We start from the raw sequence: 25,438 nt of genomic DNA, 5'->3' as shown, positions 1-25,438 counted from the left end.
AGGGTCTGTCTGAGTCCTGAGCAGGCCCAGGCCCTAGGGATAACAATCACCCCTGAGCAGGCCCAGGCCCTGGGGATAACAATCACCCCTCAGCTAGCCCAAGCACAGCAGATCACCATCACCCCAGAGGAGGCCAAGGACCTGGGGATTGCTCTCACCCCTCAGCAGGTCAAGGTTCAGGGGATCAGTCTGACCCCTGAGCAAGGCCGGGCTCTTGGGATGGCTCTTACCCCTGAGCAAGCCCAAGCACAGGGGATTATTCTCACCCCTCAGCAGGCCCAGGCCCTGGGACTCACTCTCACCCCTCAGCAGGTCAGGGCTCAGAGGGTCTGTCTGAGTCCTGAGCAGGCCCAGGCCCTAGGGATAACAATCACCCCTGAGCAGGCCCAGGCCCTGGGGATAGCAATCACCCCTCAGCTAGCCCAAGCACAGCAGATCACCATCACCCCAGAGGAGGCCAAGGACCTGGGGATTGCTCTCACCCCTCAGCAGACCAAGGCTCAGGGGGTCTGTCTGAGTCCTGAGCAGGCCCAGGCCCTAGGGATAACAATCACCCCTGAGCAGGCCCAGGCCCTGGGGATAGCAATCACCCCTCAGCTAGCCCAAGCACAGCAGATCACCATCACCCCAGAGGAGGCCAAGGACCTGGGGATTGCTCTCACCCCTCAGCAGACCAAGGCTCAGGGGATCAGTCTGACCCCTGAGCAAGGCCGGGCTCTTGGGATGTCTCTTACCCCTGAGCAAGCCCAAGCACAGGGGATTATTCTCACCCCTCAGCAGGCCCAGGCCCTGGGACTCACTCTTACCCCTCAGCAGGTCAAGACTCAGAGGGTTTGTCTGAGTCCTGAGCAGGCCCAGGCCCTGATGATAACAATCACCTCTGAGCAGGCCCAGGCCCTGGGGATAGCAATCACCCCCCAGTTGGCTCAAACACAGACAAGTATTTTCACCTCTCAGCTAGCCCAAGCACAGCAAATCATCATCACCCCACAGGAGGCCAAGGACCTGGGGATTGCTCTCACCCCTCAGCAGGTCAAGGTTCAGGGGATCAGTCTCACCCCCCAGCAAGGCCGGGCTCTTGGGATGGCTCTTACCCCTGACCAGGTCAAAGCACAGGGGATTCTTCTCAGCCCTCAGCAGGCCCAGGCCCTGGGGCTCACTCTCACCCCTCAGCAGGTCAAGACTCAGAGGGTCCGTTTGACCCCTAAGCGGGCCCAGGCCCTGGGAATAGCAATCACCCCTCAGCAGGCCCAGGCCCTGGGGATTACTCTCACTCCCAAACTAACTCAGCCACAGGAAATCAGCCTCAGTCCAGAGGAGGCCCAGGCCCTGGGGCTCACACTCACCCCTCAGCAGGCCCAGATACAGAAGATCTTTCTCACCCCTAAGCAGGCCCAAGCTCTGGGCATCACTCTTACACCTGAGCAAGCCAAGGCACTGAAGATTAGTTTGACCCCTCAGCAGGCCCACGTCCTGGGCATCACTCTCACCCGTGAGCAGGCCAAGGCACAGAGAATCAGTCTGACACATGAGCAGGCCCAGGGCCTGGGGATCACTCTCTCCCTCCAGCAGGCCCAGGCCCTGGGGATAGCTTCTACCCTTAAGCAGACAGCAGCCTTTGGAATCACTCTTACCCCTGAGCCAGGCAAGGGAAAAGAGGTCAGCCTGACCCAGGCGCAAGCCTTGGCCCTGGAGATCAGTCCCACCCCTGAGCAGACCCACATCTCGGAGATCTTTCTCAGTCCACAGCAGGCCTGGGACCTGGGAATCACTCTTACCTCTAGGCAAGCCAAGGTACAGAAAATATATCTCACTCCCGAGCAGGCACAGGCCCTGGGAGTCACTTTCACCCCTGAGCAGGCCAAGGAATGGAAGATCAGTCTGACCCCTGAGCAGGCCCAGGCCCTGGGGATTACTCTCACCCCTGACCAGGCCAAGGTACACAGAATCAGTCTGAACCCTGAGCAGGCAGAAGCCCTGGGGATTACTCTCACCTCTGGGCAGGCCCAGGCCCTGGGGATCCGTTTCACTCCTTCACGGTTCCAGACACCCAAGGGTATTCCTTTTCCTAAGAAACTCCAGGGTTTGGATGCTCCGTTAACCTATGAACAGGCAGCAGCGTTAAAGGGCCGCCCTATTACAGAGCAAATTCAAATCCTGAAAATCCCTATTACCCCTGAGTCTATCCAGACACCCAAACCAGCTGTTGCCTCTAAACAGACCCAGACAATTGAAATCCCACTAACTCCTCAACTGTCCCCAGCATTTGGAATTCCACTTCCACAGAGGCAGGGTAAAGCATTGGGCATCACTCTCATGCCAGGGCAGACCCAGGCATTCGAGCAAGTCCAGGCATTGAAGCCTCCCCTTGCATCCAGGCAGGCCCCGTTGCTGGGCCAATTTGGTCCAGGAGAGACACAAACACTAATGTTCACAATAGCACTTGAGAAAGCCCAGAATTTGGGTGTCATTTTTACCCAGGAACAAAGGCAGGCAGCATCTATCACCCTCACCTCTGAGCAGGTGGCAGCGTTAGAAGACGCACTCACTGAAGAACTGGCCTGGACATGGGGGCTTTTAACCGCACCAGAAAAGCCGGCTACATTGGTTCCTTCCCCTGACAGACTGTTTCCTGCATCTACTCCATTGCAGAAATTGAAGTCTTTGAGCCAAGCTCCATTTTCCCCTAGGACGAGCCTAGCAGTGAGCCTTCTTCCTGACTCTGAGAAGCTTGAAGAACCACGCATCTCTCCCACCTACAGACAGATTCTAGCAGACAGAGGTCAAGTCACACCCACACAGCTTTTAACACCAGAAGCTACCCTAAGGCAGCTCCCAACACCTGAGGCTCCTTTTACTCCAGGGCTGCCCCTTGGTCATTGGCATTCCGTCAAACCTAGAGACACCGGGCCATCTCTAATGCCGGAAACCTACCTCACCCACAGAAGACCAACACCACCTCTAGTATCTGGAGCCCCACCCACCTCTGGAGAGATTCCAGGTCTCCTTGGTCCTGGAGGCTCTGCTGTCCCCTTCCAGCCTCCGGCCATCCATGACCAAGCTTCCTACATGCAGACCTACTCTACCCCTGGACAGCCAATGCCATCACTGATCATTCCTGAACAAGGAATCTCTGTAAGAACTCCTGTCTCAGTGCATGCGACCACAGCAGAGGCTCTCCCAGTCCCTGGAAGACCTCAGAGAATTTCTCCCTCTTCAGTCTCTCAGAAAAGGCCGGTAGCTGTCTCCCCTCGAAAACCTGAATCAATCAGAGCTCACCCAAGTGCTGCTCTGGGCTTTGAGGTCTCTCAGGCTCTCTTCCCTACAGAGAAGATCCAAGTATCAAAGTTTTCTGACATTTTAGAAGAAACTCGGGTACTCCAAGATTCTTCTGACATGAAATCACTTGGAGTGTTTCAGCCTCATGTCACTAGTTCCAGGATACCAGGATCGAAGGCCCATCACGTTGGTGAGAAAGCCCCTTTGGCGCGGGAGAAATCAATAGCATCACTACCGTCTCTTACCACTCAAATCTCCCAAACATCCCAGACCATACCTTCTGAAAGGGGCCAAAGACCACGGCTCCCCCCTATTGATGAGCCCTGGATATTATCCCCAGTTCCTGGCACTAGGAAAGCCAAGATGGTGGGGTCCCCCCTCACTGCCCAGCACCACGAAGACAGATACTTTGTTGATGTGGAGGCTCAAAGGAGGAATCTGGCTATATTAAATCAGGCTGTACAAACTGCTGGACTCCCTTCACAGTACCACACAATTGCCAGGAATCTCATAATTGAATTACTTCATCTGAATACAGTTCGGCTGGGGTATCTGTCCCGAAAATATGTTGCCTATAGGCTGATCCAGCTTGCCAGGTAGGTATAATGATTATACATAACCATTTTCTGATACAGTCCTTATATCGAACACCTTCCTTCACTGCCTCGAATTTTCATGTTTGTCAGGCCATGCGCTCCAAATTTTTTTTTAGTTTTTATTGTATGTGTATGGGCATTTCGTTTGCATGCCTATCTGTACTGTGTATGTGCCTGTGCTGGACGAGGACGTTGGATCTCCTGAAACTAGACTTACAGTCAGTTGTGAGCTATGATGTGGGTGCTGGGAATCAAACCCGAGTTCTCTGGCAGAGCAGCCACTGCTCTTAACCACTGAGCCACGGCTCCAGCCCAGATCATAGGCTGTAAATAGCCTCTTGTTAAGGAGCTGCAGGATGGAGGTTTAAGGCCATAAAAGGAAGTCAGCTGTGGTGGTACACCCTTGTAATTCTACTACTTGGGAGCTGGAGGCAGAAGGCGTGTGTGCATTGAGAGAGAGAGAGAGAGAGACTGGAGAGAGAGAAGGCGTGTGTGTTGCACAGGGAAGCTAGAGGAGACGGGATTCCAGATGTCTTCCTCTTTACCCTACATCTATTCTCTCCAGGCTGCAGCTCTCACGGAATCTTCACACTAGGCTGGCGGGGATGACCCGTTTCCCTGCCGATATTCCACCGATAGTGTGCATGCCTGTCTTGTTTTTGACATAAGATTCACCCTGAAGCCCACACTGACCTGAAATTCACTGTGTAGCCCAGGCTGGCCTCCAACTCTCAGACTATTTGCCTCAGCCTGCAGATGAGTAGGAGTATAGACATGGGCCATCAGACTCGGCTCTGTGTAATTTTTGAAGTGGGAAATGGCATAGATAGACAAGGTATTACCATAACAACTTTATTGATGGCCCTGATTTTGGTTTTCTTTTGTTTTTTCAAGACAGGATTTCTTTGTGTTGTTTTGGTGCCTGTCCTGGATCTCGCTCTGTAGACCAGGCTGGCCTCGAACTTACGGAGATCCTCCTGGCTGTGACTCCCGAGTGCTGGGATTAAAGACATGTGTCACCACCACCCAGTGGCCCTGATTTTTTTTTTTTTTTTTTTTTTTACATTTTTTTTCAGAAATAGGCCAGGCATGGTAGTCTACATCTGCAGTTACAACCACTTTAGAGGTAGAGGTAGGAGGCTCAGGAATTCAAGGGCAATTGTCAGCTACTTATTGAGTTGGAGGTCATCCTGGACTACATGAGTCTCTGTCTTTAAATTAATCAATCAAGTAAGAGTTAGGGTTCTGGTTTGGTGGTGCATGCTCTGTAGACCAACCTGGTCAACAGAGCAAGATCCAGGACAGGCACCAAAACTACACAGAGAAACCCTGTCTTGAAAAACCAACCAACCAAACAAACAAACCTTTACTCAGTTTGTTTTCCTTGCACGTAGGTCTTTGGCTCACACCTCTCTGCTATGGGATCTGGGTGTTTTTTTTGTTTTTTCCTGCCTAGTTACTTGATCACTACTTGTAAAATAATTTATCTTTCCCTCTACTGAAGGAATTTAAATGTACATCTACTATAAATTCTTTGAGATGTCTGGTTTGTTCTTGTTGAGACAGGGTCTCCTGTAGTCTAGGACAGCAGATACTCACTATATAGTTCATGCTGGCCTCAAATTCATGATAATCCTCTTGCCTTGGAGTCCTGAGTACTGGGATAACAGCCACCTTGCCCAGCTAGGCCCTCTCATCTCCCAATATTAGAAAATAATTTTAAGCCGGGCAATGGTGGTACACGCCTTTAATCCCAGCACTAGGGAGGCAGAGCCTGGTGGATCTCTGTGAGTTCAAGGCCAGCCTAGTCTACAGAAATTTATAGTTTTTGTTTGCTTTTTTAAATAAAAATTTTATAAGAATTTTTAAAATAAAAATTTATAGTTTTTGTTTGTACCACCACCAACAACATACTCAGAAATTTATTCTTATATGAGAATTAGATAAAGACCTCATTAAACAAGTCTCCCACCCTTCTCATACCTCCTAGTAACTCAGAATGAGAGCAGAATGGAAAGTAACAGAAGACAGGTTTGCTAAGGTAGGTTTAGGAACTGTATGGATCTAATTCTTCATTTTTTTTTTTTTCAAGAAACAACGTAATCAAACGACTAAGAGCCATCCAGAATACTGGGAAAGGGTATGAGACTCAGAACCTCTTTACCATGCTGGACAGAATTGATCACTACCAGAAGAAGGTGATGTGGTTCTGGACTGAAAAGCAGAACCAGTTAGAGCAGAGGCGGAAGCATTGTCTGTGGTCCATGATGCAGTTCTTCAGCCAGGTAACTCTACTGTCTGCCCCTTCTCCCAGGGCAAGACAAAGAAAGAAGAGTAGTTTTGTTTTGTTTGAGACATGGTCTCTCTACTTTGCAGCCCTGGCTGCCCTGCAACCCACTATGTAGACCAGGCTGGCCTTGAACTCATAGAGATCTGGCTGCCTCTGCCTCCTGAGTGCTGGGATTAAAGGCGTGCTCAGCTTCAAGGAAATAAGTTTTGACAATAATGTTTACCTGGCTAGACCATGTATATGAGTTTCCTGGGGCTGTTGTAACAAATTATCAGAAATTTATAATGGAAATTATTACTGTTTGAGGCCAGCCTGGTCTACGTAGACAATTCCAGGGCAGCCTTGGCTACAGGGTAAGTTCCCTTTCAAGAACATCTGCCCCCTCAAGAACTACCAACAACAAAAAGGAATCTTCTACCACCACTACCAACAACAAGAAATTATCTTCTAGAGCAAGAAGTTTATGAAATCAGAGTCCGGGGTTCATTGTCTCTGGAGGTTCCGGGAACAGATCTCTGTCCCATGCCTCTCTCCTGGTGTCACGGCCATCAGTCGGTCTCCTTAGCTATGTAACTCTGCTTTCAGATGACGAATGTGTCTGCTGTCCTCTTTCCTGACTCTGAGGACAAATGGCAATGACCGCATTACACACCTAATTAGTCCAGGATGCTCTTGTTTTGAGATTCTTTTTTTTAATTAATTAACTTTTTAATTACACTCATGATATTAATTACATCTGTGGTATTCGTTGATTACATTCGCAGTATTCATTCAATAATTATATTTATGATATTTGTTAATTATATTAATTATATTGATTTATTACATTCATGATATTATGTCCTGATACTACTGTTTATTTTGTGGGGCTTTTCCATCACACAAAACAGAGATTCTGTACTTAGGAAATCATTGCTCTATTTTTCTTTCTTCTCCATCTTGAGATAACGTCTAATCTTTCTGTCTCTATGAATTTGTATATTCTATATATTTCATGTAATACAATTCTATAGTATTTGTCCTTTTTTGAATGTAAAAACATTTTATGTATAACTGCAGGAGAAGTAATACACAGATAGCTTGAACATAAAAACAGGTTATAATTCAAAAGTCCAGGGTTATTTTAAACAGTAACTTTAAGGCATGGTGGTCTGATATAATACAGGAGGTTATTCCAATGTTTTTGTATGTGTTGAGATTTGCTTTGTGACCAAGCATGTGGTCAGTTTTTGAGGAGGGTCCATGGGGTGCTGAGAAGAAGGTATATTCTCTTGTGTTAGGATGGAATGTTCTGTAGATATCTATTAAGTCCATTTGAGCCACAACATCTGTTAGGTCCTTTATTCCTCTGTTAAGTTTCAGTCTGGTAGAACTGTCCATTGATGAGAGTGGTGTATTGAAATCTCCCACTATTAGTGTGTGGGGCTTGATGTGTGATTTAAGCTTTAGTAATGTTTCTTTTACAAATGTGGGTGCCTTTGTATCTGGGGCATAAATGTTCAGAATTGAGACTTCATCTTGGTGGATTTTCCCTGTGATAAATATGTAATGTCCCCCGATCTCTTTCGATTGATTTTAGTTTGAAGTCTATTTTATTAGATATTAGGATAGCTACACCAGCTTGCTTCTTAAATCCGTTGGATTGGAAAGCCTTTTCCCAGCCTTGTACTCTGAAGTAGTGTCTGTCTTTGAAGTTTAGGTGTGTTTCTTATATGCAGCAGAAGAATGGATCTGCTTTTGTACCCATTCTGTTAGCCTGCGTCTTTTTATAGATGAGTTGAGACCATTGATATTGATGGATATTAATGACCAGTGATTGCTAATTCCTGTTATTTTTTGGTGGTAGTGTTGTGTTTCTCTTCTTTGGTATTTGTTGGTGTGGGATTATCTATTGCCTGAGTTTTCATGGGTGTGTTTAACTTCCTTAGGTTGGATTTTTCCTTCTAGTGTTTTCTGTAGGGCTGGATTTGTGGACAGGTATTGTTTAAATCTACTTTTATCGTGGAATATTTTGTTTACTCCATCTATGGTGATTGAGAGTTTTGCTGGGTATAATAGTCTCGGTTGGCATCCATGGTCTCTTAGTGTATGCATAACATTTTTCCAGGACCTTCTGGCTTTCATAGTCTCTATTGAGAAGTCTGGTGTTATTCTGATGGGTTTGCCTTTATATGTTACTTGGTCTTTTTCCTCTGTGGCTCTTAATATTTTTTCTTTGTTCTGTATGTTTAGTGTTTTGATTATTATATGGCAAGGGGACTTTCTTTTTTAGATCCAGTCAATTTGGTGTTCTGTAAACTTCTTGTATCTTCATAGGTATTTCTTTCTTTAGGTTGGGAAAGTTTTCTCCTATGATTTTGTTGAATATATTTTCTGTGCCTTTGAGTTGGTATTCTTCCCCTTCTTCTATCCCTATTATTTTTAAGTTTTGTTTTTTTTTTTCCATGGTGTCCCAAGTTTCCTGGACACTTTGTGCTACAACTTTTTTGGCTTTAGTGTAGCAAAATGACAGTTATGAAGTAGAAATAAAAATAGTTTTATGGTTGGGGTCACCATGACATGAGGAACTATATTAAAGGGTCGCAGCATCAGTAAGGTTGAAAAACACTGGGCTAGAGTCAGGGAAGTCAGAGTCCAGGTGGGGAAGTATGGCTGTCAGGGTATAGAGAGAGGACAGTAAAGGGGGAAGGTGCTGGTCAGGGTGTGGAAGCAGACAGACAGCAAGCTCAAGGTCAGGCTGAGCGACATACATAGAGTTTCAGGCCATAGTCTACTCTCCCCCATCCTCCAAAAGGAAGCATGGGTATGGGCGCATGGCTTGGCTGCTCTGCTACTGTCTGGATTCAAAGCAGAACTTCCTAACATTTCCGGCTTTTCCTGATTCTCCTTTTCACACTTCACTTTGCACAAAAGGCTGAGAAATGATACTCTGCTTTCTTTTCCCTATCTATTAACTTGTTTTTGTTGTTTTGTTTCTAGCTTGAAAGAGTGTTTAAACTGAATCTTAGCCAGCCTGTGCCCTTGCTCTCTGACCTTAAGCAGATACCTGATCTTCCCAAATTTCAACGGCCAGTCTTGGAGTTATTCATTGAAGACAAAAAACCTGACATTTTCAAAACATTGGGGTATGTAGTAGAACAATATTAATCTTTTGGTGATAAGTGGTACCCGGTGCTTTATTTTTTTAATTAAAAATATTTCAGTCCTACCCGAGGGCTTTCCTTTTCCCATAGTTATGATATGGTAGAAGAAGAGTGTGGATGTACTTATTTCCTTAGTGAATTCAGCAAGGTTTATTGTTTAGTTTGAGACAACGTCTCACTGTGTACTCCTGGCTGGCCTGGAATGCACAAAGATCCTCCTGCCTCTGCCTCCTAAGTGCTGGGATCAAAGCTATGTGCTATCATGCCTGGCTTAGCAAGGTTTATTTGCATATATTTCTACTTCAATATTTAGCATTTAATTTTGAGTTCCTTTTTTAAAAAATGAAGCAAGATGGCTTAGCAGAGGAGTGCACCCAGAGGTGGAAGGAGACAGCCAAGGCCGCAGAGTTGCCTTGGCCGCCACCTTGTCCCTCCACCCTGACCCCTACCCCCCACCTCAACCCTGCACCTCTTTCTCTTAATAAAATAAAGAATTTTTTGTTTGCTTGTTTTTCTTTCTTTCTTTCTTTCTTTTTTTAAACACTTCTGGGCTAGAGAGACAGCTTAGGTAAAGGTACAGGCTGCCAAGCCTGACCACCAGAGCTTGATTCCTGGGACTTAGGGGAGGAGAGAACTGGACTGTCTGTCTGTCTGCCACTACTGTCCTCTGACTGCCACATGCATGCCACAGCACATGTGTTCCCGCACACATACTAAGTAAATAACATGTAAAAAATATTTTAAAAAGCTGATTCCTCCTAAAAAACAGATTATTTAAAGAATATCTAGTAGACTTTCAAGCACTGACACGTTTCTTTGCACTTCCTTCTCCCCTTTTCTCTCTCTGTTTCTCAGTCTCTCTGTCGTTTGTAAGAAGGCAAAAGCTTTGGAAGGAAAAGATACATGCTCTGTGTACTTTACAAGGCTAAGAAAGTAGCTTGAACATGGAAGACTAGTCATAACAGTGTTTTGGTAACTGCATAGGAAAATCCTGCTTTCCCCATGCCTCTGTCCAGTGGCTACAGCTGAGGCTCCCCGGTGCATGGGAGGGCAGTTCACGTGTGCGGGGAAGAGGAGGGTGAGAGATGTGTGTTCTGAGTAGCTGGGGAGCTCAGAGGAGCTTCATCCTTTGCCTAATGCCCTCTGACCCTATAGAGAGCAAGCTCAGATGGAGGCCATCTGGAATGCTGACCTGTCCACTTCAAGCTACCCGATAACAGAGAAGACATCTCTGAGTACGCTCTGGGCCCAGCTGGGTGGGTACCCAGATATTCCCAGACTGCTGGAGTTAGATATTCAGTCGACCCTCAGAAAATCTCTTGCTTCCATCCGGTCACAGTGAGTAAGGTTTGGGTACTCTGGTAACTGGGTCTTGGGTCCTATCTTCTGTCTTCCAAACTTGACTTTCTTCTGCAGCACCGAGGAATTACCAAAGTAAGTATTCGGTGTGAGGTTAGTTTAGACTCACAAAACAGTCCAAACAAATTCAACATTGGGGGTTGGGGATTTAGCTCAGTGGTAGAGCACTTGCCTAGCAAGCACAAGCCCTGGGTTCAATCCTCAGCTCAAAAAACAAACAAACAAATTCAGCATTGGTCAGTATTTCTCTTTTTTTTTTCTTTTTTTCTTTTTGGAGCTGAGGATCGAACCCAGGGCCTTGCGCTTGCTAGGCAATAAATAAATCTTAAAACAAACAAACAAACAAACCTGGAGCTGGATATTGGGGTAAAAACCAAGAGATCAGAGGAATATGGCAAGCCACAGCCAACCTCACCTTACCGACTCCTCAGCCTCCAAAGAGACCTATTCCCTGTATACCCACACCTATATGCCTTTCTGTCCCTGCCATCTCACTTCCTCTCTCTGTCCAGCTACATCACTTCCTCTTTCTGCCTAGCTCTGTCACTTCCTGTCTGTCTGTACAGACCTCCAGACCTCTATGGTTAACTAGTGTTGGAATTAAAGGCGTTTGCCACCATGCCTGGCTCTGTTCCCAGTGTGGCCTGGAACTCACAGAGATCCTGATGGATCTCTGCCTCCTGAATGCTGGGATTAAAGGTGTGTGCTGCCACTGCCTGACCTCTGTGTTTACTGTAGTGGCTGGCTTTTCCTCTGAGCCTCAGATAAGCTTTGTTGGGGTACACAGATAAAATATCACCACATCTGTGGGATCAAAACACAGAGTTACCTCAAGGATGAATTTTAGCTTTTTCCAGCTGCAGGGTGGATTTCTCTCTCCCAATTGAACCTCTGCCGCTTAACAAAGGGCTTTTATATTTTCTCCAGTTTACACGTTTTTTTTTTTTTTTGTTTTTTTTTTTTGCGGCAGCAGGGGGGGGGGGGGGTGGGGGGTTGACAGGGTTTCTCTGTGTAGCTTTGGAGCCTATCCTAGAACTCACTCTGTAGACCAGGCTGGCCTTGAACTCACAGAGATCTGCCTGCCTCTGCCTCCCCAGTGCTGGGATTAAAGACTGTGCTCCCACTCCTAGCTGTATATGGTTTACAAAATGAGTTCCAGGACAGGCACCAAAACTACACAGAGAAATCCTGTCTTAAGAAAAACCAAAAACAACAACAACAAAAAAAGTTTATTAAGGGAAGGGAATGAAAGGGCATGCCTAGGCCTATGGAATGACTGTGCAGGAAGAGAGGAGAGAAATAGTTGGAACCCACTTGTATAGGTTCCTCCCTCTCCCCTGCCACTGCACATGCGCATATGGGCTTAGGTAGCTACGCCATGCATGTGCATAGATTACATGACCATGCAGCACACAGATTAGTAGGACTTAAGACCCTAGGATGATTAAACATCTTGCCTGGCTACTGGACAGTGCATGTGCGGTCATGTAGCTGGGGGAGTGGCTAGGAATTCTAGCATTTGGGAAGCTGAGGCAGAAGAATTTACATGATGAGTTCAACACCAGTCTGGGCTCCATAGCAAGACCTTGGCTCAAGAACAAAACAAAACAAAACAGAGTTGGGGATAGAATGCTTGCCCAGCATATGTGAGGCCCTGGATTCAACCCTCAGTACTGGGAAAGAAAACAGAGTCTATCATACAAGGCTGGAGGTGTGTCTCAGCTGTGCTTGCTAGTGTGCTCTAGGCCTTGGGTTCCACTTAGTGCATAGCAAAACAACAATAAACATTGTATGCAGTATAAAAACACATATCATAGCATATGCTCATTATCCCAGCACTCAGCAGGCTGAAGTAGGAGGATCAAAACTTTGAGGCCAGCTTTGGCTACACAGTGAGATCCTGTCTCAAAGGCAAACATGGAGGCTGGAGAAGGTTCAGTTGGTACAGTGCCTTCCACGCCAATTGAGAACCTGAGTTCATATGGGTATCCCAGTGTCTGAGTAAGACTAATGCAAACATTTACCTTCTTTCACTAAAAGGACAAAATATGAGCATCACAGAGTCCTGGTAAAAGAAACATCCAAAAATAGGACTTATTAACTGTCTAAAAAGATGTATAATCTATATTGCTATTCAAATGTTTTGACATGAAATAAAGGGATTACTCCTTTCAAAACAAAAAAACAAAACACAACCTAGTTTGGGTTCCTAGCACACATGTAAAGAAGCTGGGCACAGCACCGCATGTCTGTAACCTCAGCACTGGGAGGGGAGGAGAGACAGTCAGATCTCAGGAGACTTTGGCCCACCAGCCTATGAATTGCTGAGCTCCAGGATCATTGAGAGACGCTGTATCAGATAAGGTGGTGAGTGATCAAGGATGACACCTGATCATCAGTCTCTGGCTCCACACACACACACACACACACACACACACACACACACATATCACACACACACAAAATATGTATTCAAAACTTTTAAAAAGCAAAACTAAACCATATAGATGACTATATATGCATATATATATGCACATATATATGCATAGTGAGAGTACACATATGTGTTAGAGTGCACATATATATAGAAAAGGAATTAGCTAGAGATGATGGCACATTCCTATAGTTTCATTATTTGGAAGTAGAGGCAGTGGGATCAGTTCTCAAGGCCATCCTCTGCTACATAGTGAGTTCAAGGCCAGCCAGTCTTGATTTTAGAATCCTCTAGGAAGTGGTGAGACTCGTCCTCTGTATCTGTGTATGAGGCATTGCCAGAAAGAATTCTCTGAGGAGGAGAGACTCCCAGCAGCCAGCAGCCTTGGGAGATGTCACTGCACTCACTGGGAGTCCCCACAGAGCACCTCAGCATCCCTTTACACCGGCTTTCTGCCTCATCACAGTGTGAGCGCCACTATTCGGCCACGCCTTCCTGGCCCTGAGGGACTGAACCTTCTGGAACCATGAGCTGAAGAATATTTGCTCTCCATATATTTTTTCCTGTCAGGTATTTTGGTCACAGCCTCAGGAAGTAACTACTAAAACAATTAAAGTGGCAGGTGGCGGTGGTGGCGCACGCCTTTAATTCCAGCACTCCAGAGGCAGAGGCAGGTGGATCTCTGTGAGTTTGAGGGCAGCCTGGTCTACAGAACAAGATCCAGGATAGCCAGGGCTATGCAGAGAAACCCTGTCTTGAAAACCAAACAAAAAACCAAAGTGCTTTAGGACAAGATACACAAAATTTTCTTTGAATAACATCTGCCTTACTTCCACAGCTCCTGATCCAAGGTAGACTTAGTGGAACCTGTATAGTTTCCTGTTTAGATAGACTCAAGGAACTTCAACTGCCTCTCCTCCTTCCCTTCTCTCCCCTCCCTTCCTCATGTTTTAAGACAAGGTCTCCTGTAGCTGGTCTCAAATTCATTCTGCAGCTAAGGCCGGCCTTGAACCCCTGATCCTGCCTCCACTTCCATATTTGGGGGGTTACAGGAATGCATCACCATTCCCAGGTTATCCAGTGCTAGGGATGGAAACCAGGGCTGCATACACACCAGGCAAGCATTCTACCCAACTCCTACCTGCCTATTTCATGTCCCTATAGTTTTACCTTTTCCAGAATGTTGTATAAATTGAAGTATGACTCATACAAGATCCATCCAGATCACTGCAAAAATCTCTAGTCTGTTTGGTTTATATACTGAGTGGTGTTGGAACATTGTGTGGCTGGATTATATTTATCTATTCACTGGCTGAAGGACATTTGAGTTCTTTTTGTTTTTTGGCAACTATGCATAAGGTTGACGTGAAATTCATAGTAGGTTTGGGGACGAAGCAGTGAGTGTGTGCCAGACCAGTGTTATGAGCTAATTTCCCAGTGCCTGTGTCTCCCAGATGTGTATGTATGTAACCCCTTTCCCAGTGCCTGTGTCTCCCAGATGTGTATGTGTATAGCAGGGCTAATGATATGAAGTCACAACATGCCCTCACGGTTGGGCTTGCCCGGCGGACCGCCTAGTTATTTCCGGTTCAAAATAGCCATTTCTGGGTCAAAACAGCTCGTGTGACTAGGACTCCATGGCTTTGCATGGTTGCGTAAAGCATGCGGCCATGTAATCTGTGCGCATGCGTGGAGTAGCCACACGAGTTCCTGTACACATGCACGGCCCACTCTTTGTAAAGCCCGCGCCATCTTGCATGAGTCTCTCTTGTCCTCTTAATCATGTGTGTTTCACACAGGCCTGTCACGTCTCCTTCTGTCTTCTCTCAATAAAAACTCTTCTGTGGTTTTGTCGTGTTCGGGACATTTCTCGTGTTCGGGATGTTTTCTCACAGGGTAAGAGCATCAAATAACTAACAGCTACTTCTTATCTTGCCTCTACATGAAAATGTCTGTGGTCTCATGACATTTCTAGTTACTTTCAGTAATATGGGTGTATCTGATCAGTAATTAAAATGTCCAGAGCCACATATAATTAAGACTTCAGTTTTGTTTCAGACTCAAGGTTCTCCCATTCTTCCAGTCCAGCTCTGCAGTCAGAGGAGGAAATAGACTCAATGTCTAGCTCTGGATTTTTTTATTAATAAGACCATTTAGCAGCCAGGCTGTGGTGGCACAAGCCTTTAATCCCAGCACTCAGGAGGCAGAGGCAGGTGGATCTCTGTGAGTTCGAGGCCAGCCTGGGCTACAGAGTTAGTTCCAGGAAAGGCGCAAAACTACACAGAGAAACCCTGTCTCCAAAAACCAAAACAAACAAACAAACAAAAAAAAAACACCAAAAAACAAAAACCCTAACAATAATCCTAGTTGCTTTAACTTTGCAGTCTGAGCTGGACCTGGTGGCACTCATCTGTAATCTAAGCATTTGAGAGGCTGAGGGTCATGAGTTTCAGCAGTGGGGAAAGAGGGGAGGGAGGGAGAAGAGGGAAATGAGAAGAGAGAGAGACCAGTACCGGAGCACATGCCTGGAATTCTAGCTTTTGGTACAGTGGCTCTCAACCTTCCTAACGCTGTGACCTGTTCCTCCTGTTCTGGTGACCCCCTTGCTACTGTTATGAATTGCAGTGTAAATATCTGTGTCTTCCAATTGTCTTAGGTGACCCCTGTGAAAAGGTCATTCAACCCTAAAGGGGTCATGACCCACAGGTTGAGAACCACTGCTTTAGTCGGTGTAGGCAGGAAGATCAGGAGTTCAAGGCCAGTTTCAGCTACATAGAGAGCTTGAAGCCATCCTGAGCAATGTAAGGTCCATTCTCAAGAAAACAAAACAGAACTTAAGATGAAGGAGAAAGAACAGATTGATTTCCGGCCTACCGTTCCTACCCCTGCCTTGCCCCAGGCGTCGGTCTCTTCAAACAGCCGTCTGACCTTTTGAAGTGCCTGTGATTTTTTTGGTCAATGTGCAGACATGATGTGGCAAGTGAAAGAAATTCCAGGGAAGATACCCGTGCCATTGGGGTGATACAGTAGGGAGGAAGCCCTCCACGGACCTGCCTTTGTTGAGCCTGCACCCCCAAACTGTCAACTCAGTGTTTCCCAGTTTTGGGTTTGGTTTTGTTTCTCTACTTAGATGGATCTGGAAACTGGAGGGAACTGTGGTTTGGGACCCCTCTCCCTCAGGCAGTCTAAGCTCTGGTAGACCTTATTAGGAAGTATGCTCTGGCTCATTTTAAATGATTGTTTTCACCCTCCCCCTGGCAGCAGAAAGACACTAAAGAAGGTAGCATCCTGTCCTGGCCCCTGGGAGCTTTATCTTACACTGAGCCTCCAGCAATCCCTCAGTTACTCAGGTTTCTCTCTCCCAGCCCTGGGGCCCACTGGTTTCTGCTCTATTAAGTTGTGATTTTCCGGATCTGCCTTTCCATCTCTCCGATGCCGGTGACAGCAGCTTGCCCTGTGACCTCCTCATTTCTTTCTCAGATCTCTATCTCTATCAGTCTTTTCAGCTTTTACTTATTAGACGGGCACACTCACTTTTATTTTTTGTGTGTTGTGAATTTTGAGACAGGGTCTTATTCAGCAGCCCAGGCTGTCCCGAAACTTGCTAAGCTCCCAAGGATTGGAATAACAGGCATCAGCCACTGTACCCAGCTAACAGCCATCACTCATACTCACACATACAGGCATGTGCATACACTTTTCTATGGCAAAGCACACTCATAATGGGCACATTTTTAATGAAAAAATGCATCTTTATTATTATCTCTATTGACTGTTTGCCACTGCCAACTATGCTGCAGTGGGGTGTTGGGAGAAACTCTCAATGAGCAGTGGTCCTACCTTGGTAAACCTCATTGGTCACAACTGCACAACACTGTGGACAGCCTCTTCAAGCTGCTTCTGTTTCACCGAGCCTAGATCTTGGACAGTTTCTGTGTTAATAAACGCAGCAGATAAAGGTGCTCCCCACTGAAACTGACTACCTGCGTCCCAGCCCCCAGTCTCATGTGGGGAAGGAGAGAATCATCTCTCAAAAACTATCCTCTGGCCTCCAGGTGAGCACCACAGTGTTCTCTAAGGAAATACAGTTCTTGGTTTTTCTTTTTCTTTCTTTCTTTTTTTTCCCTTTGGTTTTTCAGGACAGGGTTTCTCTGTGTAACACTGGCTATCCTGGAACTCACTCTGTAGACCAGGCTGACCTTGAATTCAGAGATCCACCAGTCTCTGCCTCCCGAGTGCTGGGATTAAAGGTGTGTGCCACCGCCAACTGGCCCATAATTTAAAAATTAAATATAAACACACATCATTATTTTATTGATTATATGACTTATTGCATAGATACAATGTGAATTGTTGAACCATTCTGATAGAAATTAAGATATTTTCCAACATTACAAATTATTCTGCACCAAATATCTGTGAACATGTTTTGATGTTTATGTGATTGTTTCCCTGTGGCAATGTCATTAGAATAATAGTTTCTGATAGAAGATGTAGAAAATGGCGGCAAGTGCATTCCCTGAGTGATGGCCACTGTCAAGGTTTTAGCCTTGTTCCAGGTTTAGTCTAATAACATCTGCAGGAGGTACTGAGCTAACTTCAATCCCTGTTCCTCCTGGATGTGACTCCTCCTGTGCTGGTGACTTGAACAGCTATGGGTTATGTCTTGTTTTTCCTGGTTTACCTTAGGAGCTCAGCCCTTATTTTCTCTGGTACACCACACACCTCTATTCCTATGCATGTGTTTAAGACCAGTTTGTCATAGAATTATCATTGTAATATAATATAGTTAATTATCTTATCTCGTTTCCAGGTCTAAGAAGATTCCCAAGTGACTGCAGAGCTAAAGACAAGCCCATGCCAAGCCAAAGCCTATTTTCTGTTTTCCATGGATATAAATTGCTGTGTTTGCTCTGCTTTCTGTGTTGCCTGTAGACCTTAAGAATGCTGTCTAGGGGTTGGGGAGTTAGCTCAGTGGTAGAGCGCTTGCCTAGCAAGCACAAGGCCCTGGGTTCGATCCTCAGCTCAAAAAAAAAAAAAAGAGACCGCTGTCTAAAGCTAGGCAGAGTGGCCTAAGCCTGTCATCCTAGTGCTTTGGAGGTAAAACAAGACCAGGAGGGCAAAGTCTCTCTCGTCTATTTCACAAGTTCAGGGCCAGCCAGGGGGCTTGAGCCTGCGTCAAAAACAACAACAACAACAACAACAACAAAAAACCAGGAGTGGCCAGAGAGATGGTAAGAGAGTGGGTAAGAGAGCTTGTTGCTCTCGAAGGACCCCCATTCAGTTGTTGGCTCTCACCTGGTGCCTCATAAGTACCCATAACTCTAGTTTCAGGGAATTCAATGACCTCTGACCTCCACAGGCCCCAGACGTACACATGGTACACATACATTCATCCAGGAAAACCACTCATAGTCATATAAGAAAATAAATTTTAAAAAATTTAAAGGCTGAGGTGGATTTGGCTCAGTAGTATATCACTTGCCTGGCCAAAAAAAAAAAAAAAAGATTGGAGCTGCAGCTGGTAAAGTGTTTGCTCAGCAGGTACTAAGCCCTGGGCTCCATCCCCAGAAACACAAGAGAGCAGAGGGCACTGCCCTCCTGTAATCAGCATTAGTGGGCAGAGACAGGAACTAAGCCCTGGGCTCCATCCCCAGAAACACAAGAGAGCAGAGGGCACTGCCCTCCTGTAATCAACATTAGTGGGCAGAGACAGGAGAGTCATCGGAAGTCTAGAGTTATCCTCGGTACATATCAAGTTCATGGCCAGCCTGTGCAACATCAGAACCTGTTGAGAGATGGCGCTGGACCACTGCTCAGTGGTTCAGAGTCCTACTTGCTCCGTTAGCTGAGAACTATTCCGCTCCCAGCACTCACACAGTGGCTCACAACCACCCCTAACTCTAGATCCCAGTCTCCAGGGGATACGACACCTTCTTCTGACTTCAGACACTCATATGGTACACACACAAACATACAGGCAAAACTCTCATATAGCCAAAAATAAAATAAACACACATAAAAACACAGAGACATCATTTCTGTTCTATATCACCGGAAACACAGCTTCACCAAACTCTGGGACAGGCTGAGGCCATGACAAGGACATTATTATGGGCCCCTGACATGGACAATAGTCAGTGCCCCAAATCCATGCCCAAAATACAAGAAATAGGGCCAGGAGGTGGCTCGGTGGGCAAGAGTGCTTTCTGTGAAAGCAAGAGGACCTGAGTTCAAATCCCCAGCAATCACGATTAGCAGACATGGCTGTGAGTGATGCTATCCTCAGAGCTGGGGAGAGGGGTGAGGAAGGAAGACCCCAGGAGCTTGCTGAGAAGCCAGTCCAGCTAGACAGTGAGTTTCAGGATCAACGAGAGACGCAGATTCCAAAAATAAGGTGGGAACAGACGGAGGAAAACACTGTACATCTCTCTTCTGGTCTTCACATGGGTGTACACAGGCGTGTGTACAGGCACACACATGTGCCCATACAACACACGCATCATATACATGAAAAAGAAGAAAGAATAACTGAGTCTAGAGAACTAAGGTGGCCCAGGACGACCAGGCTTCATACATGGAACTAGATTTGACGGGACATTTGGAGTTGAACCCCTCTGTTCACTACACTGGCAAAACAAAGGCATGCTTTGGAACGGGGGCAAGGGTAAGTCTCGTTAGGAGGTACAGCCACATACGTGAGGTTCTCAAAGACCTGGGCCTCTATTCCTCCTACCTTTCTTCATCTGTTTCCCATCAAAAGAGATGACAGCCGGGCGGCGCACGCCTGTGATCCCAGCACTCGGGAGGCAGAGGCAGGTGGATCCCTGTGAGTTCGAGGCCAGCCTGGGCTACAGAGCTAGTCCAGGACAGGCTCCAAAGCTACACAAGAGTGAAGAACATCAATATAAAACTGTAAAGAGGGAGGAGTTACAGCTCAGTGATAGACATTTGCTTAGCATGACACCACACACCGGGAATGCCTTACCTACATGAGATTAATTTTTAAAAATGTATTATCATATATATGTAATTTGTTTTTATTTTATTTTCATTGGTGTTTTGCCTGCCTGGTGTTTTGTCTGTGTGAGGGTATCAGAAGCCTTGAAACTGGAGTTATCGGCAGATGGTGTGAGCCGCCGTGTGGGTGCTGGGAATTGAACTCAAGACCTCTGGAAGAGCAGCCAATGCTCTTAACCACTGAGCCATCTCTCCAGCCCCCTAGATGAGATTCTTAAAAGGCTAGAACTCGTTAAAATGAAGGCAGCAAAATGCAACCAAAAGAAACATATAAACCCAAACTGACTTTGAGGCAGAAGATTCTGTCGGGTGAGAGGGAGGTAAAAAACACAACAATCAGTGGACACCTATCACAATGCAATCACTGTGAAAAGCGATGGAGAGACGGCTCAGAGGTTAAGAGCACTGGCTGCCCTTCCAGAGGTCCTGAGTTCACTTCCCAGTACCCCCAGTGTGGCTCACAACCACTTGTGATGAGATCTGGCGCCCTCTTCTGGCGTGCAGGCATACACGCCGAGCAAACACAGTATATATAATAAATAAATCTTAAAAAAGAAAAGCAAAGGCATAATTATGTGTGTGAGGTATGTGCGTGTATGTGCGGGTGCCCACAGAGGCCAGAGGAGCTGGAGTTCCAGGTGGCTGTGAGCTGACACGGAGGCTGGTCCAACTGCCGTCCTCTGGAAGAGCTGTACATGGCCCTAACCACTGAGCTGCCTCTCCAGCCCGGCTCCAATTTTCTTCCCTGTTCTCTTCCAGTGATTCAGTTTCCCTCTAGGCATTCCTCATACCTTGCACAAACAAGATGACCTTTCCACAATGTCTCAAATGCTCTACTCTCCCTCTGTAACCCAGCTCGAATTCCAAGGACGATGATTATAACCAGCGCTCTCAAGTCCCGCCTGCTTTTCTCTGGCTTTGATCTGCACCTTGGCCAAGCACAGCCCAGCTTAAATACAGTTTTCTCTCCCTCCCGCAGGCCTGCTCCCTGAGAGGTGGACACAGCTTCAGGAAAATGTTTGAACTTGCTGTCTCATCTCAGCTTAAAGAATCATTAACCCCTTGGGGCCCCAGAAAACTGCCTGGCAAACACCCCATTTCTTTAAAACTCTGGTTTTCTTGAACAATTCTGTGCTGTTTCCTGTTTCCTAGAATCACTGAAACTGTCTTCACCTTCACCTGATTAGCCTGCTCTTTATTGCATGGGAAGCAAACTTTATTTTATTTTTTAAAGATTATTTATTATGTACATAGAAGAGGGCACCAGATCTCATTACAGATGGTTGTGAGCCACCATGTGGTTGCTGGGAATTGAACTCAGGTCCTCTAGAAGAGCAGCCAGTGCTTTTAACCTCTGAGCCATCTCTCCAGTCTGCAAACTTTATTTTTACTTCTTTAATGTATGTGTGGTATATGTAGAGGTTCATGTGGTTGTGTGCATGTATGCATTCATGTGTGTGCATGTTCATGTAGAAGACTGAGGTTCATGTTAGGTGTGCTCCTCAGCTGCTCTCCATCTTATTTTTTGAGACAGGGTGTCTCACTAAACCTGGAGATCACTGGGTCAGCTACATCTGTTGAGCTCCAGGGATCTGTGTGCCTCTGCCTCCCAAGTGCTGTGTGTACATGCTGTGGCCACACCTAGCTTTTACATGGGTGCTGGGGATCTAAACTGAGGTTCTCAGAATTCCCTGGTAAGGACTTTACCAACAAGTCTGTCTCCCCAGACCCCTAACTTATTTACTTTAAATATTTTTATTATTTTTGATATGTGTAGGTGTTGGTGTTTGCATGTGTTTGCATGTACCTGGGATGCCGACATCTGCGGAAGTCACACTTTGGACTCTGCAGCTGGAGTCACAGGTGGTTGTGAGTCACCTCATGTGGGTGCTGGGAACTGAACCCGGATCCTCAGGGAGAGCAAGGAGTGCTTGTGAGTGCTGAGCCTTCTCTCCAGCCACCTGCTCCTCATTTGCTTATTTTGAGACCCAGTCTCATGTAGCCCAGGCTGGTCCCACGCTCCCTATGTAGCTCAGGTTGGCCCTCAAGTCCTGGTTTGACTGTTCTGCCTCCTAAGTGTTGGGATCATAGGCGTAGACCACCATGCTCTCCCACCATAACTTATCTGTATGTGTCTGGTGTGTGTATGTGTGTGTGTGTGTGTGTGTGTGAGGTATGTGTCTGTTGTGTGTGTCTGTCATGTATGTGTGTCGTATGTGTGTCTATTACGTATGCATATCTGTCATGTATGTGTCTGTTGTTTGTGTATGTGTGTCTATCCTGTGTGTCTGTCATGTATGTGGGTCTGTCATGTAGATGTGTGTCTGTTGTGTGTATGCATGTGTATGCATGTGTGTGCATGCGTGCGTGCGTGCGTGCGTGTGTGTGTGTGTGTGTGTGTGTGTGTGTGTGTGTACGTATTGAGAGGCTGCTGTTGCAGGTCTTCCTCAGTTGTTCTCCACCGTCTTTCCTGAGACAAGGTCTCTCAGCTAGCCAGGTCACTCTGGGGACCGTCTCTGCCGTCTAGTGCTGAAATCACGGGCGGGCCCCCACACCCACCAGCACTGCCATGGATCCTGAGGAATCTTCTGGTCCTCACGTTGTGTCTCCCCAGCCCCGCGCCCTTAGCTCTTCTGACTTCTCAGACTGAGTTCATGGATTCCACTCCTCCCTCTTTACCTGTGGGAAGTTGTCTGACTTATGATGCCAGGCTCTGGGCTTACGCGTCATCTCTGACCTTCTCTTCCCTGTCTCTCCACCCACCACTACCCACTGTTCCCAGACTCAACTTCACTTTGAAACATAGTCTCATGTAGCCCAGGATGGCCCCCAACTCACTATATGGCCAACCCATCTCCACCTCCCAAGTGCTAGGATTAGACGCGCATACCACCACGTTCAGCTTCCCTCTTACCTTTAAAAAGAATGTTAAGCAGGGGCTGGAGGATGGCTCAGTGGTTAGCAGTGATGGCTGCAGGAGCATAGGACCTACGTTTGGGTCCTAGCACTCAACTTGGGAGGCCCACGACTGCCTGTAACTCCAGCTCTGACACCCTTGTCTGGCCTCTGCAGGCACCCATACACACACTTGTGCAAGAATGCACAAGCGCGTGCACACGTACCCTTTGGTATTCAGTTACTTACAGACAGTAGCCACGTGGCTTCATTGCGTCCTTAATTCACAAAAGGGAACGTTCTCCTCTTCTTTCTTTTGTTGGATCTTGCCAAAGCCTGGGCATGCTTTGCCAGATACTCTGGGCTGCTTTGTTCAAGTTATTTGATGCTCCTTCTTCAAAGTGGCTGCTTACAAGTGACATGGCTTTCCCCCTTCCTCTTCTGTGTCATCCTCTCTAGGGCAGAGTTTTGCTTTTAAACTGTAATAAAATTGTCCTCCAGCTTTAAGAAAGGAAGAAAGGGAGAGAGAGAGAGAAAGGAAGAAAGAGAGAGAGGAAGGAGGAGGAGGGAAGGAAGGAAGAAAAGGAGAGAGAGAGAGAGAGAGAGAGAGAGAGAGAGAGAGAGAGGAGAGAGATCTTGGATCTTGGGTGGGAAAGCTGGCTTAAGGGCCAAGAGCATTAGCTGCTGTTGCAGAAGACCCAGGTTTGGTTCTGAGGCCCCATATGTTGGCTCTCCACTGTCTAAAAACTCCACTTCCAGGGGATCTGACCCCTCTTCTGGCTTCTGCAGGTACCAGGAATTCACATGGTGCTCATACACATGCAAACACTCAGGCACATAAAACAAAAATAAATCTTTTAAAAGAATACTAGCCTGGCACGGAAGCACACACTGTTAAAAACAGTGCTTAGGAGGCAGAGGCAGGCGGGTCTCTATGAAATCAAGGTCTACCTAGCAAGTGCCAAGCCAGTCGGAGGTACACTGTCAAAACCAACAAAAAGAATAAGAAGACATGTCCTCTTGTGTCCCTTTGTCAGGTACTGTCTGCTTGTTCTTCTTTTACAAAATGTAAATCTCCTTTAAAGTGCATGGCACTGGGTGTGGCTGGCACACTGGGTCTGTAACCTTAGCACTCAGAAGGCTGGGGAAGGGGGATTGGAAGCTTAGGGCCAGCCTGGGCTACATAGAAAGATACCCCACCACCACCTAGAACAAAGCTTCCAGAACTCTGTTATCTTGGTTTGCTTTCTACCTTTCTGGTCATTTTTGCTGTCTCTGCTTGTCTCTCTGTGTGTGGTCTATCTGTAACTACACATGTGGAGGTCAGAGGACATCAGATGTCCCGCTCTGCCCCTCTCCTCCTGAGTCACTGGAGACAGAGTCACTCGCTGAAGCTGGACCTACGCTGGGAAGCCCCTGTGAGCCCCTGTCTCTTCTTCGCAGTGGTGTGGTTACCGTTCTTCATGGCAATGCCCTGGCTGTTTTCCTGGGTGCTGGCACTTCAAACTCAGGTCCTCGTGCTATACCGCAAGTGCTGTTCCCCACGGAGCTGTGTCCTCAGCCTTCTCTGCGTCTCTTTTATAGTCCCTCCTGACCTCACAATCCTGGAGAGGGTCACAGTTTACTCCTTGAATGTCCTTCCCTGTCTGTATTACCTTGATGGTCACAGCCACCTCAGAGCTTTAAACCCCACATACCTGCTGGTCAATCCCATTTACATCTCAGCTTTGCATTTGACTCTGACCCTTGCCCCAGCTATCCACTTCATATCTGCCCTTAGCTGACAGCACCAAGCTTTCCTCCCTCCCTCTCTGTCCCTTCTTTTTTCCTCTATCCATCTCCTGCTGTCTTTTGTGTCTATGATATTGGGGAGCAAATCCAGGGCCTCAGCAGCCTTGGTCAGTGCTCTAGAAAGCACCCTGTCACCAAGCTTCACCATAGTCCTTTTTTAATAAAAGTGTGTCTGTACTTATTTGCAATTACTGTTATTTTTATTTTACGTGTATGGGTGTCGCTGTCTTGCTTACATGTAGATCTGTGTCCCGTGCCTGAGGAGGCCAGAAGAGGACGTGGGATTCCCTGGGACTGGAGTCACAGAGCCTCCACGTGGTTGCTGGGAACGGAACCCAGGTCTCTAGAAGAGCAGCCCGTGCTCTTAACTGCCAAGCTGTCTCCCCAGCTGATTTATTGATTGCGTGGGTGTGTACATGCCATTGTGTGTATGAGGAGGTCAGAGAACAAGTTCTTCCTTCCAGCACGTTTCCTGAAGGTCAAACTCAGGTCATCAAGCAGCACAAACCTTTTGTCAGCTTTGACCTATCATTGTCCCTCCCTGTCCTTTTCTTCGGTGTTCATATATACTTCAGTACTGGAGACTGAACCCTCTGGCCTGTGTGCTAGGCAAGCACTTTGAGTTATAGCC

At 46.7% G+C, this 25,438-nt stretch overlaps 1 protein-coding gene across 1 annotated transcript in view; it reads left to right on the top strand.

Annotated features, from left to right (window-relative positions):
- Positions 1-25,438, top strand: part of Fam186a (family with sequence similarity 186 member A) — a 109,555-nt gene that overhangs the window by 46,872 nt on the left and 37,245 nt on the right. The window contains 5 exon segments of the mRNA XM_036207629.1: positions 25-312; positions 349-3,875; positions 5,968-6,160; positions 9,145-9,297; positions 10,468-10,646. Of these exon segments, the coding sequence (XP_036063522.1) occupies positions 25-312; positions 349-3,875; positions 5,968-6,160; positions 9,145-9,297; positions 10,468-10,646 (4,340 nt within the window).

The sequence above is a fragment of the Onychomys torridus genome, chromosome 16 (assembly GCF_903995425.1).
Source record: "Onychomys torridus chromosome 16, mOncTor1.1, whole genome shotgun sequence".
NCBI classification, from domain to species: Eukaryota; Metazoa; Chordata; class Mammalia; order Rodentia; family Cricetidae; genus Onychomys; species Onychomys torridus.
The sequence above is the reverse complement of the archived record's forward strand: the minus strand, read 5'-3'. Positions and strand labels throughout refer to the sequence as shown.